Below are 13,867 nucleotides of genomic sequence, written 5' to 3' on the forward strand. Positions count from 1 at the left end.
ATTCTTAAGCCTTTGCTAGTCTCTTGAGAGATTTTGTTACAAGCATCTGAATCTAGGAGCCTGGTTTCCCAGGTACAGGCTTTGTGAAATTCATTTGTAATCCTTGGATTTTGATAATCCCAGGTAGTTTTTAAAAAATTCTAGCTCAACAAGATAATAATCATTATTAAAAATTCTGTATTTTTCAGTTTTCTTTTTAGTTCTCTGTAATTTATTTATTTTGCAGAGGATAGGGGATTTGGACCATACCTTAGGGTCTACTTCTGGTTCTGGGTTCAGGGGTCACTCGCAGTAGTGCTTTGGGGACCATATGGTGCCAGAGATAGAACCTGGACCTCCTGCATGTATAACATTTGCTTAGCCCATTGAGCTATCGTTTTGGTCTGCTCACTGGAATTTAGAGTTTAGTTTGTTATCCTCTTATTAAGATTGTTGAAAATCACCTATGAGCTGGCAAGGAGATTTTTCCTTTTCCATTAAAATGGTTGCAACAGAGACAAATTATATCAATGAGATAAAAATCAATTAAAATGTATTTATCAAATGTTCAAAGGAGACATTTTAGCATTAACCATCATCAGAATGAATGCACTGTTAAAGGTGGAAATAGCACCTCATTTACTTTTAGCACTGAAACTAGAAACTTTCTTTTTGGTGGGGGGAGGGTTTAGGCTACACTCAGCAGTGTTTGGAGGATTCTGAGTTTTTCACATGCAAGACAGGCATCTAAACCCCTGTACTCTATCTCTAGCCCCAGTGGTTTAGTTCTTATTTTTTCTGGCACCAAGGAATTGAATCCAGAGCTTTATATATACAAGACAAAAGCTTTACTTTTGAGCAATATCCTGGGCCCTTTTGAAACTAGAAAAAGCATAGGTCTAAATGAATTTTCAAGCTGTTTTAGGGTTCAGAGAAATACTGTAGTGGGTAGGGTTCTTACTTTGCACACAGTTGACCTAGGCTTGATCTCTGGCACCACTTATGGTCCTCTAGCCTCTCCATCGATGATCCCCTAGTACAGAACCAGGAGTAAGCCCTTAGCACTACCAGGTATGGCTCAAAAATAATAATAATAAAGCTGTATAAAAATTTAATTAAAATTATTTACAATTCCAAGGATTGATCCCAGGGCTTCACAAATGCAATATAATGGCTTATTTATATTTACAATAATTGTTTATTATATTTAGTAATTTGGCTACAGGTCAAGGTACATAGCTAAGTAAGAGTTTTGAAAACAAAAATTAGAAGTAGAGATAAAGGGGAAGTACGCTGATGGACTGTGAGAATGTTGGGTTTTATTTTGGCGGGAGGACAGCTGGTGGTACTTGGCGGCTGCTTATTGCTGGGAGTACCATGTGGTGCCAGGAATGTGTAGACCAGGCCTTTGAACCATCTTCCTGGCCCCCATTACTTGAGCTTGAGATGTGAGTATTGAAGGGTCAAGGTAGCTAGGTTAGTTAGGACTTAAAAGATGCACATCATTATTTCCTCACCTATTCTCAGCAGGTTTTTTAAAGAGTTTTTTTTAAAGAGATTCACCATAATCTCATTTAGCATCTCTGTGCAGGTTAGGAGGTTGTAGGAGCAAGTCGTGGAATTTGCCTGATTAGAGTCCTAGCTCTGGATAGCAAACCTCAAATTGTACTTTCACTGCTCAAATAAACCTGTTTATTCTTTGTGAAAGAAAACAGACTATCTACTGTGTGGGTCAAGATCCTTCTCCAGGATAGAAAGAGACTGCTGTAGCAAAGCAAAACAAGTTGACACTATCAGAAATTAGTAGCTAAGAGGGGAGCTCTAAGTAAAATACTTATGAAATTTTAGTACTGTAGATGAAGACGGGGTACCATGAAGTTCAGTAAGTTCTTAGTTTAGCCAAGGATTATTTGAGAAGTAACTCCAATTTGATCTCTATTCCTAGATGGTTTGCCTTTGTGTTTCTTTCCTTGGTTGTGCATGTTGCAGTGAAAAATGCAAGGATTTTATGTAGCATTTATTAATGTTTTCACATTTCTCTTTAGATTACCAATAAAAGCAAAGAATCAACCTGGGCCTTAATTCACAGTGTGAGTGATGCTTTTTCTGGCTGGTTGTTGATGCTACTGATTGGACTTTTATCAGGTATAGTAAACTATGTTCACGTTCTAAAAATTCTCATAAAATTGTTATGTGTACCGGCCACCTCGCCATATCAAAAACCCCACGTACAACTGAGTTGAGTGCTGTGCTTTACTGTTTTCCCACATGAAATGCAAAGCTGGAGGCTGGAGAGATAGTACAGTGGGTAGGGCACTTGCCTTACATATTGCCAACGCAGGTTCAATCCATGGCACCCCATATGGTTGCCAGAATCTTCCAGGAGTGATCCCTGAGTTCAGAGTCGATCACCTGAGCACTGCTGTGTGTGGCACAAAAAGCAGAAAAGAATGAAAGAAGGCCAAAGAGGGTACAATGAGTAGAATGTGTACCTTGTACCTGGTCAATCCAAGTTTGATCCCTAGCACCACATGTGGTCCCCTGAACCCCAGCTGGTGTGATACCTGAGCATTAAGCCAGAAGTTTGCCCTGAGCACCACAGAAAAGAATCACTGGTGAACCTTTTGGAAATTTGATGTTTCCATCTCTAAAGAGTAGTGATGTCTGCATGTTCTATTTGAATACATGAGGTTAACGCGAGGAAATGTTCTTTACACTGCCTTTTGGTGCTTGACTTGAGGAAGTGCTGGAGAAATTTGTTTTAAGACCTCTTAAGACCTGGCTGGAGTGATAGCACAGCGGGTAAGGTGTTTGCCTTGCATGCAGCCAACCCGGGTTCAATTCCCAGTATCCCATATGGTCCCCCAAGCACCGCCAGGAGTGATTCCTGAGTACATGAGCCAGGAGTAACCCTGTGCATCGCTAGGTGTGACCCAAAAAGAAAAAAAAGACCTATTAAGATCTCCTCAGTTAGTAGAGAAAAAGACTTCCTTGAGAAATCCTGTACCCGTTGGTGATCTCCTTTGAAAGACAGGCTAAATGACTCATACTTTAAAGTTTAAAATCCCATTCTTCCCTGGTGGGCTGAGAGTTGGGATTTCTTAACCCCTCAATCCGCTTCCAAATATAGCTATTGCAGATAATATACAACTTAACTTATCATAGTGCACTTAATGTACTTAAAATATAAATGCTGCTTCAAAGCAAGTTGTAGCCTTGTGGCATGAAAAGATAGAGATAAAATCAGGGATGTTGAGCTAAAATAGAATTTATGTGGAAAACTTGGCCAACCTAGTTGACGGCAACATGATAATTTCTAGCATAGGCTTTATTTTCTGGTACTCTGAATTTAATTTCTTGCTAGTTTTGTGATTCTGGGAAAGATTTATTTTGGGGGAGGGGTGAGAAAATTTTTAATAATTTTTTATTGATTGAGATTCTGTGTTTTATATTACCTTTAATAATATTTTCTCAGACACAGAATTCCAACATTACATCAAGTTTCTTAATTCCTGGGAAGCTTTTGTTTACTGATTTGTGAAATGGGGACTTTAACATGTTTGTCCTGAGGATTAAGTGAGAAATAGTATAAATTGCACCCAGCACAGTACTGGGTTGGCTGCTGCTATTACTTAGATATAATAATTAATGAGCCAGAGAATATAAAATGTTTGATTTCTTCCTAGGTGGAGTTGCAATGATTATTTAGGGCAGGGTTTAGTAAATTTTCTCCTTAAGGGATCGTCAGGTGTTGTATGATTTTGGATTTGCGAACCCATTGATCATGCACCACAAAACAACCATAGATAGTAGTTAAATGAGCAGGGTTCTGACCAACAAAGAATTGGGGGGAGGGCTTTGGGACACATCTGTTGTACTTAGGGATTACTCCTGACTCTGCGCTCAGGGATCACACCTGTCAGGGATTGGAGGACCATAGTGGTACTAGGGATTGAACCTGGCTCAGCCACAAGCAAGGCAAGCTCAGTACGTACTGTATTATTGCGCTCCAACCCAAGAAGAACTTTTTTTTAACACATGATGGCAGGCATAGTGGACTGCTTTTAGTTTGTTTGCCACCCCTGGTCTGAACACTGCTTCTTGGAGCTTGAACATAGAGTTTGCTTGGGGAGTTTGCAGCTACCTAATAACGACTAGGTATGGCTAGAGGGTCTGTAAGGCAAACTATTGCAGAGAAGCTAAAGAGAAGAAAGACAATGGGGAAAGTTTATGTGGTTTAGGAGTCAGAAGCTTATCAGTGACCTTGCTTATAGAGTTTAGCAGTTAGTAGGACACCAATGACCTTGGAAAAACACCTCAGGTAAATATTAGGAGCCAGCTTTCCAAGAGACAGACTATAGATCTGAAGATATTTGGAATGGAAAGCAAAAACATGAAAGCTTGAATTGGTAACAAGCATCAGGGAAAATAATTTACTACTTAGAGTAGGGGAAGCCTAGTAAAATTTGTAACCAGGGAAGAAAGGGCCAATTAGGCAAGGAGAAGGGGAAGTAGAGGAGACAACAAGATTGGGGGAATCAGCATTAAGTATATGCACACACGCATATACATCCACAGACAAAACAACCAAAGAACAAGTCAAATTCTATGCATTGTTTTGATTTTTTTCTGAAACTAAGCAATATGTGTAGTATAAGTTAGAAAAAGGAAAATTTTGGGAAGGGTGGCCAAAAGTAGGTGTCAAACAAAGTGTTAGACTTGACTAGGTTATTCCAGTATATAAATAACCTATGTTAACACTTTGATCCTAGCACCTACCAAAACATACACAAAACATGGTCTCCAGCCTTCTGGAATGTAGGCATAATATCCTCAACTTTTGAATGTATTTCTTGTCAGGAGGTGGCCAGTAAATATTTTTCTTTCCCTCGCATACTCAGGGTACTTTTTAAGTAATAGAAGCAGTGTGTCTAAAGGCAAGAACAGTGTGTTAATTCAAAGGCTGCATTTATTACTTCCCTAAAGCACAATTCTGGAGCATTTAAGTTATTTATGCCAGAATTTCTTCATCTGTACAATATAACTGATGAGAAGGCCAAAATCAGAAGTGCTATAACTACCTTGAAAACTTTATTCAGTTTTATTACCTATAGAGCAGTTAGCTGTTCATTTTCTCATAAATTTATTTGACCAGTGCTCTGTGTATAAGTGTTGTTTCACCTTGTCACTTAGAAAACATCAGGACCAACCCTTCCTATCCATAGTCTTCACCAGCTCTCTCCCCAAGCCATTATGAGACAGTCACATTTTTTAACCGTATGTATCTAGTAAAAGTGAATTATTTCATAGTTTTAGCTCAGCTTTCAATTCCAAGTCAAAGTAGAGTCTTTGCCATGTTATATCAACTAAAAGTCAAATCCTTGCTCCCCTTCAACTGTTTTTCTGTCTACTAAGTTTCTACAGACAGTGTTTAAGAGAGAACAGGCAGCATTCATAAAGGAATGAGAAGGTATATGCTTTTCTATAATGGTGATTCCTTTCTAATTTTCTGACAAGTTTGTTCTGATAACTAAGTTTCACAAATTGAATTCAACTTGGATCTTTCCCACCTTCCTCCCAAATCAGGTTCATTAGCTGGTTTGATAGACATCTCTGCTCATTGGATGACAGACTTAAAAGAAGGTATATGCACCGGGGGATTCTGGTTTAACCATGAACACTGTTGCTGGAACTCTGATCATGTCACGTTTGAAGACCGAGATAAATGCCCAGAATGGAATAGCTGGTCCCAGCTTATTATCAGCACTGATGAGGTATCATGTACTGAAGACTTTTCAACTCTGACTTGGATTCTCACATTTGCTTCATTTCTTATTCTATGACCACCTGGAAGTCTCCCCATTTTCCTTTTCATGAAAGGAGAACCAGTGCCAGCTGCTTTTCTCTGTTTTTCACTCATAGCCCTTGTGGTGCTGCTTACTGCTGACACAGTGACTTCAGAGTTTCACTTTAAATCACTTCTGTATTTCTTCTTAGTTGTTAGTCCACAGAATGACTGAATCTGTTTTTCTTTTTAAAAAAGTACAATAGTTTTATTTATTTTTGTTTATTTAATAGGGGTCAGGCCTGGCAGTGCTTTGGGTAGGGGCTACTAGGCTACCCTGGTGGTCCTGGGCTGAGGGCATGTGGTACTAGTTAAGAGATAAAGACCAGAGTCTTATGGATGCTTGGCATGTGCTTTATCGCTTGACCCATCTTCCTTTGGCCTGAGTCTATTTTTTGCTAATTTCCATAGAAATATCAATGTCAGCATATAGGTAAGCTATAACTCCTAACAAAGGGTGCAGTAGGTTTTAAATGTGTCTATGGGATAGACTCCAAAAGTGATTTTTCCCTGAGCATTGCATTGTAATATTTTTTAAAATAATGCATTCATATAAAAATAATAGAAAGAAACCCAGGGAAAAATGACTTTAGTCCCATTTACCACCAAATAAATGTTTTCATTTATTCTTCTTGTCTTATCATATGACTTTTAATCAGTGCAAGAATAATTTTTTCAATTCCTTGCCTTTCAGTCTTTTTGTTCATGCACTACTTGCAGTGATCTACCAATGATGCTTAGGAATCATGTAGTGCCAGGAATCAAAGTCAGGGCTTGGCACATGCTAGGCATGTGCTCTACCACTCAAGCTGTCTCCCTCTTCCTCCCTTCTTTTCTCATACCTCAGATCTCTCCCACTAAAAGCCAAATATACAAAAGGAAACAAAAACGACTTGGAGTTTCTCATTCAACTATGGTTCCGCAATTAAAATAGGCTCTACCCCAGCTTACTATTCATCCACTGGCAAAGAAATGATGGGATCTGTGCTTATATATGTTTTTATTCCCTCCTCTTCCCACTACCTTTGTTGTTGTGATGGCTGGGAGTTGCACAGAGCTATAGTGCTTGCCGGGGTTTGTGGGTCTTTCATTGCACCGCCCCATGTACTCACTGGGGAAGAAACACACCTTACTTGAATAATTTGTATTCGATTTTATAGTTCTCATTAGTGATTTCATAGTCTTCGCACATTTTTTCCATCGTGTTACTTTCAGGGGCTGGAGCAATAGCACAGTGGGTAGGGCATTTGTCTTGCATGCAGTGGACCCTGGTTCAATCCCTCCATCCCTCTCAGAGAGCCAGGAAAGCTACCGAGAGTACTCCAGCCACACAGCAGAGCCTGGCAAGCTCCCTGTGGCATATTTGATATGCCAAAAACAGTAACAAGTCTCACAATGGAGACGTTACTGGTGCCCGCTCAAGCAAATAGATGAGCAATGGGATGACAGTGATGCAGTTACTTTGAGGGGTGGGTGGTGGTGTTGCTTTCCTCAGTTATGGTGCTTATTCTTTTGTGGGCTACAGAATAGCTATAAATAATTTTCAGTACCAGGGACGACAGGCAGCATCATTCAAACAGCAGAGTACTCAGCACATGTGATGGGACCGAGGGTTGAACTCATGGTGGTACATTTGCACATTAGGTGATCTGTAACACAGAGCTTTTCTTCTGGGTCCTTAGTACTTCACTGTTTTTCTTTTTTTCTAGCCCACACCTGATGGTGCTCAGGGGTTACTCCTGGCTCTGAGATCAGGGATCACTCCTGGCAGCACTAAGAACCATATGGGAAGCTAGGGATTCAACCCAGATTAGCTGTGTGCAAGGAAAGTGCCCTACTGGCTGTGCTATCTCTCTGGCCCTTTACTTTTTCATATTTTGGATCTACCTTGGTCTAGGGTTTGATGGTGCAGTGCTTTGTCTAAGTTTTGTGGCACTGCTCAGATCCTACGGTGCTCTGGGCCATCACTGTATCACTGTATCACTGTCATCCTGTTGTTCGTGGATTTACTCAAGCTGGCAAGAGTACCGTCTCTATTCCTCTCAGCCCTGAGATTTTAGCAGCCTCTCCTTACTCGTCTTTCCCAACAATTGGAGGCTCTTTCAAGGTCAGGGGAATGAAACCTATCGTTACTGTTTTTGGCATATCGAATATGCCACGGATAGCTTGCCAGGCTCTGCCCATGCGGGCAGGATACTTTCGGTAGCTTGCCGGGCTCTCCGATATATGTATACACACACACACACACACACACACACACATATATATATATACACATACATATATATATACACATACATATATATATACACATACATATTTTTTCTCTGATTTGTTGCCTACTGTCTGAGCTCCATCAAATATGGTGTTGTAATTATGGAAAATGGGTAGGAAGTGTCTTATAATGTGTCCGGAAAGCGGCCTGGAGTGTAGCAGTGGTTGGGACCCAGCCCTGGCAGCTCTGGGCCATCCAGGCTAAATTTGGCAGTACTGGGGATGGGAGGGACTTTGTGGTGTCAAGGGTCAAACTAAGGTCCTTGTATTCCAGTCCTTTGAGCTATCTCCCTGACCTAGTCCACAAGGTCACACAAATAATATGTTTGTATATATGCATCTATATGCACACATATGTTTGTGTATTGGCTTGGGTAAGCAATTCAAATAGAAAGAGTAGTTGAGTATGTATGAGAGGGTTTAAAACTATGCTTTTCAAATTGTGTTATGATCAACATGCAAGAGGGAGCCGAAACCAAATATGTACCTTCCCAGAATCTTTTTTTCCTTGGTATTTTAAATACTACTTTTCAGATGTTAAATGTTAACAACAGTGTAACATGAAAGAAATAGTTCTGTGCTTGTTAAAATCACTCCATTTTTATCTGTTCTGGGGTACTTGTCCCTCCCCTGATGTTTCTATTTACTCTCAGATTAGGAGTACTTGAATAGACCAGTTTAAGAAGCCCTAGAGTTTAGAGGGTGTATCTCTGTGTTTCTTTGCTTTTTTATGTGTCTCTTTAACTTGTTAATATATTTTTGTTTGGGTGCCACACCCAGCCACCCTCAGGCATTACTCCTAGTGGTGCTCGGGGACCATGCATACCAGTGATCAAATCTGGGGCTTCAGCATGCAAAGCATGTGCTTCAGTCCTTTGAGCTTTGTCCCTGGCCCTGTCTTTTATTTTTGAAGTAATTTATAGATTAACAGGAAGCTGCAAAAACAATGTATAGGGAGGTCCCCTGTATCCTTCATGCAGCCTTTCCCCATTGTAACAGCATGTGTAACAGTTACACAGCAAGTAGCAAAGCAGGGAAATTCACCTTAGTACAATCCACTGACCTTATTTCACCAGTTTTATATGCACCAATCTGAGAAGTTCTTTGTAATTTTGGTGGCTGTAGGGAGCTATACCAGTGGTACTCAGGTCTTACTCCTGGCATTCTGCTAGGAATTACTCAGGCAGGACTGGAGGAACCATGTGTGGGGTCCCAGGTAGGGGCGTGGGTAATCAAACCCATGTCTGTTACATGCAAAGCAAGTGCCTCACCCATTGTACAATCACTCAGGGCCCAGTTCTTTGTAATTTTTATCACATGTTAGATTAGTGTGGCCACAATCATAATCAAGATAGAAGACTGTTCTATTGTCACCAGGCTCCCCCTTACTACCTTTTTAAAGCTCTGTGTGTGTCTTTAAGTGTTCCAGTAATAACTTTCAAATTGGAGCTTGAGACTTGCTCAGGTAGCAGCTTTCTAGGGCTTTCCATTTTATGAATTAATCCTTGACTGAAGAAAGAGTCCTTTTAGTTTTAAGAATTCTCCTGCCAACATTTTGTCCTCCCCAGTATGTGTATTTAGCCTGTTTCAGCCACTTTCCCTTCCATTTCATTTCCCTCTTGTTGTGTCTTCTCCCTCCCCAGCTACTTTCACTGGAATGTCAAAGAGTGACTATAGGTTCCAGTGAGAAGTAGAGATATGGGAAAATCTTTGTCTAATGACTCAGAAAAAGAGAGCATTCTTTGCCTTGTTTAGGTCTGGGAACTAATTTAATGGAGTTTTATGTATGAAAAGTTTTAGATTTTTTTGTTTTATGTAATATGAGTGGGTTTTATATGATTTTATATGATCCACGTTGATATGATTTAACTTTCTTCTAATATTTTTATCACCAACCATGACCTCTTAATAGTACTTTTTTTTGCTTTTTGGATCAGGGGTTACTCCTGGTTTTGCACTCAGGAATCACTCCTGGCGGTGCTCAGGAGACTATATGAGATGCTGGGAATCAAACCCGGGTTGGCCACGTGCAAGGCAAATGGCTTACCCGCTGTGCTATCACTCCAGCCCCTGAAGCCTGTTCTTTGTAAGCCCATTAATGCTCGTGAATCCCTATCTTCAGTCTACAGTCAAAATTAGATTTCTTTCCAGGCACCTTATTATCATAGGTAAGAGCCTCAAAAGCATATTCTCTCCATTTTAAAAATAGCTTTTTTAAAAATATCTGGTCTCACTGGTTCTGTTTCATGGTTAGAGCCTGGAACTTTCTACTGTCCAACTTGTGCCGAATCTCAACATCTCAAAAATGTGGTCATTTTTCTAGGGAACATGATTGTGTATTTCAAGAAAAGCATTCAGGAATTTTACCTTATAATCTCCTGTGAGAATTTGATCCAAAGAAATGTAACTAACTAGTCTTCACTTCAGATAGTAAGCCCTGGTTCAGCCATCGCAATGAAAGGGCTGTTCAGATTTTATTAAAATCAGTATAGTATATATTGTATCTGTCATATTCTCGTCTATCCTTCGAAGCTGTGGTCAGTTTCCATTGAGTATAGTAAAGTTTAATGTGTTTCGGTAGTAAGTGGGCTGACCATGATTTGGTAGTTACTCTGCTGACAATCCAGGAAGGAACATCTTGAATGAATTTAATATTGGTCTTTTTCTTCCTGAGACCTTTCCTGAAAACCCATGACTCAGAAGAACTGCATGCTTCACTGAGAAGACTCGTACTAAAACAAACTTCTTTCTTTTCATCCTTTTCCAGGGAGCCTTTGCATACATAGTCAATTACTTCATGTATGTCCTCTGGGCTCTGCTGTTTGCCTTCCTTGCTGTGTCTCTTGTCAAGGTGTTTGCACCTTATGCCTGTGGCTCCGGAATCCCTGAGGTAAGTTTCTAAAATGGTTTATAAATGGCAATGATGGTGAAATCTTTCTGGTTAAAGCCCTTTATTAAGTGTTCCAGCATTTACGCCAATGTAAATATTAACCATAACCAGATCCTAAGGAAATAAAGAATCTGTCCCTCTAGGTATTCCCTCAGATATTCTCCCATGGTCCCCTGGACATTCAGGGGAGATGACTTCCTGGCCTCCTGTGGGTACTCTGGTAACTGAGGGTCTCCAAGACCTTCCCCATTCCCAGCCAAGAGGTAACCAGAGTAAATTCCAAGATTCTGGCCTGCAAATTTTGTGGCATGGGCAATTTAGTAAAGAACGAAACTGTTTTATTATATGTCCTGCAATATGATTTGTTTATCTAGGGAGGAGAATTATTTAAACCCTATATCTAATTATCTTTGGCTTAGATTGTTCGACAGTGCCTGAAACCACGAAGATTTTAGGCTCCCTGGATGACTTTTTCCCCTGTTTCCTGAGCAAGTCATAGTTACACATTTCTTTGGCAGAGAATCAAGGAATGTATGGAAAGAAAACATCTATCCTTCCCACTTGGTTCCTTTTCTATATACACTCCTACTTGCACTGTTCCCTCACCCAGCATCCACATGGCTCCTCCCAAAAGGAACTTTAGAACACTTAAAGAACAGGTCTTGCTTTCTTTGGGCTCCTGGGTTTCTTCACCACCTGGGATCACTATAAGTCAAGCATTTTTAAGTCAATTGTTCAGAACAGGCAGTTTCCAGAAAAAATTCCATGTTATTGCTTCTTACCCTTATTGACTTGCTTAGTGATCTATGTTTAATCTCTCTGTATTTGATCTGCAGATAAAAACTATCTTGAGTGGTTTCATTATCAGAGGTTATTTGGGTAAGTGGACTCTAATTATCAAAACCATCACATTGGTGCTGGCAGTATCATCTGGTTTGAGCCTGGGCAAAGAGGGCCCCCTAGTGCACGTGGCTTGCTGCTGTGGGAACATCCTGTGCCACTGCTTCAACAAATACAGGAAGAATGAAGCCAAGCGCAGAGAGGTAATCACAAATGGCCTGAATTGTTTCATTTTTGCATGATCAACACCCCCACCTCCCAAACCGACCAATAAATTAAAAAATCAGAAAAAATACACACAAAAATCCCCAAACCCAGATAGTCTCTTTTGGGGGAGAAGCAGAAAGGATGCAACTCTCCAGAGGAGAATCTGAACATCAATGTTGGCGCAATCTTCATTGACACAGAGTCTCACATTCAGGGAATTTATCCAACAGATATCCTAGCATGTACATGTACTAAGAGAGAATGTCTGTATAGCATTTGTCAACCTGGTGAAACACTGAAACAAACAAAATGCACGTTGTTAGAGGATTAATAGAATAATCCAAATTCTGTCCATACTGTAAATACTGTGCAGCCATTAAAATGGAGATACTGCTATGTATAGTGACACGAAATGATTACAATAAAAAACCATTACATTGAAAAAGAAAAAGCCAATTTTGGAGTAATGTGAAAGTATAATACACTTATTTTTTTAAAGTGTATGTATACTTATACACAGACACACATACACACATATATACATATATATGTATTATTTGTGTATATATGTATATATACATACACACATTTGAAATAAAAATGTCTGAATATTGTTTTACCCGTATGTGTTTTAATAGTGTTCAAAACTCACTGCTGGTGAGTGTAAGAAAAGGGATGGTAGTGAAGGAAATCTTTGACTACTCTTTTTTGTTTGTTTAGTTTTGGGACCACACCTGGCTATGCTTAGGGCTTATTCTTTGCTCAGGAATCAGTCCTGCTATTATTTTATCGTAGCTGGGATTGAACCTGGGTTGAATTTGTGCAAGACAAATGCCCTACCCACTGTACTATCTCCTTGGCCCTTATTGTATTCTATAAAAATATTTACTGTTACAAAAATGTTTCAAATATAATATTTCAGAGAAATTTTTATAACAAAAACTTCACCATTTATTTCAGATACCAGCCATTTCATATTTTATTCCTAACTCTACACTGAATCAATTTCTCGCTGTACTAGTATTTTCTCTCTTCCTTTTCCCTCTGGCTCTTTAAATTAGTTTCACTTCAGCATCTCTCTAGTTATTCTCATATTTATACAGTTGTTAATGTATATCATTTGGGGGAGGATAAACGTATTTTGTTAGTTAAATGTTCCAAGTCATTGGTTGCTTTTGTCCTGCTGTAATTGAGGCCTGAAGAATATAATGGCTCTTGCTCTCTTTTTCTTGAGTTACAAAGGAACTGTTACATATGGAATTAATAGAAACCAAGTTCATTTCATTAGAAAGGATGGTTCACAAAATTGGAACCTATTGATTTATTCAGAAAACAAACACAAAATTAACCATCAGACCCAAAAGGAAACTCAAAGATGCTGAACATTTTATTTTATTTTATTTTATTTTTAGAACAATTTTTTTTTTGCTTTTTGGGTCACACCCGGCGATGCGCAGGGGTTACTCCTGGCTCTGCACTCAGGAATTACTCCTGGCGGTGCTCAGGGGACCATATGGGATGCTGGGGATCGAACCCGGGTCGGCTGCGTGCAAGGCAAACGCCCTACCCGCTGTCCTATCGTTCCAGCCCGATGCTGAACATTTTAAATATGAAATGAATACATTCTGATAGTTCAAGGGGGAAAGTTCTTGTCATAGGGAAGAGATGGAGACCTAGCAGAAGAAAGAGGGAAATCTGAGTAGTTTGTTTACTGGTAGGATAAAAGAACATAAAAGCAGGATTCAATTGATGAGACTGTTAAAAGGAAACAGTAGCTAACAGAGAAGTTAATAAGTTTTTAAAACTTTTTAACTGGCAAGAGTTAAATATTG

The 13,867-nt window shown here is 39.6% G+C and overlaps 1 protein-coding gene across 1 annotated transcript in view; it reads left to right on the forward strand.

Moving 5' to 3' along the window:
* Positions 1-13,867, forward strand: part of CLCN5 (chloride voltage-gated channel 5) — a 162,019-nt gene that overhangs the window by 129,742 nt on the left and 18,410 nt on the right. Inside the window, exons 5-8 of the mRNA XM_004606458.3 lie at positions 2,025-2,124; positions 5,566-5,753; positions 10,866-10,988; positions 11,825-12,031. Of these exons, the coding sequence (XP_004606515.3) occupies positions 2,025-2,124; positions 5,566-5,753; positions 10,866-10,988; positions 11,825-12,031 (618 nt within the window). The remainder of the gene's footprint in view (positions 1-2,024; positions 2,125-5,565; positions 5,754-10,865; positions 10,989-11,824; positions 12,032-13,867) is intronic.

Source organism: Sorex araneus, chromosome X (genome assembly GCF_027595985.1).
Source record: "Sorex araneus isolate mSorAra2 chromosome X, mSorAra2.pri, whole genome shotgun sequence".
Classification (NCBI taxonomy): domain Eukaryota; kingdom Metazoa; phylum Chordata; class Mammalia; order Eulipotyphla; family Soricidae; genus Sorex; species Sorex araneus.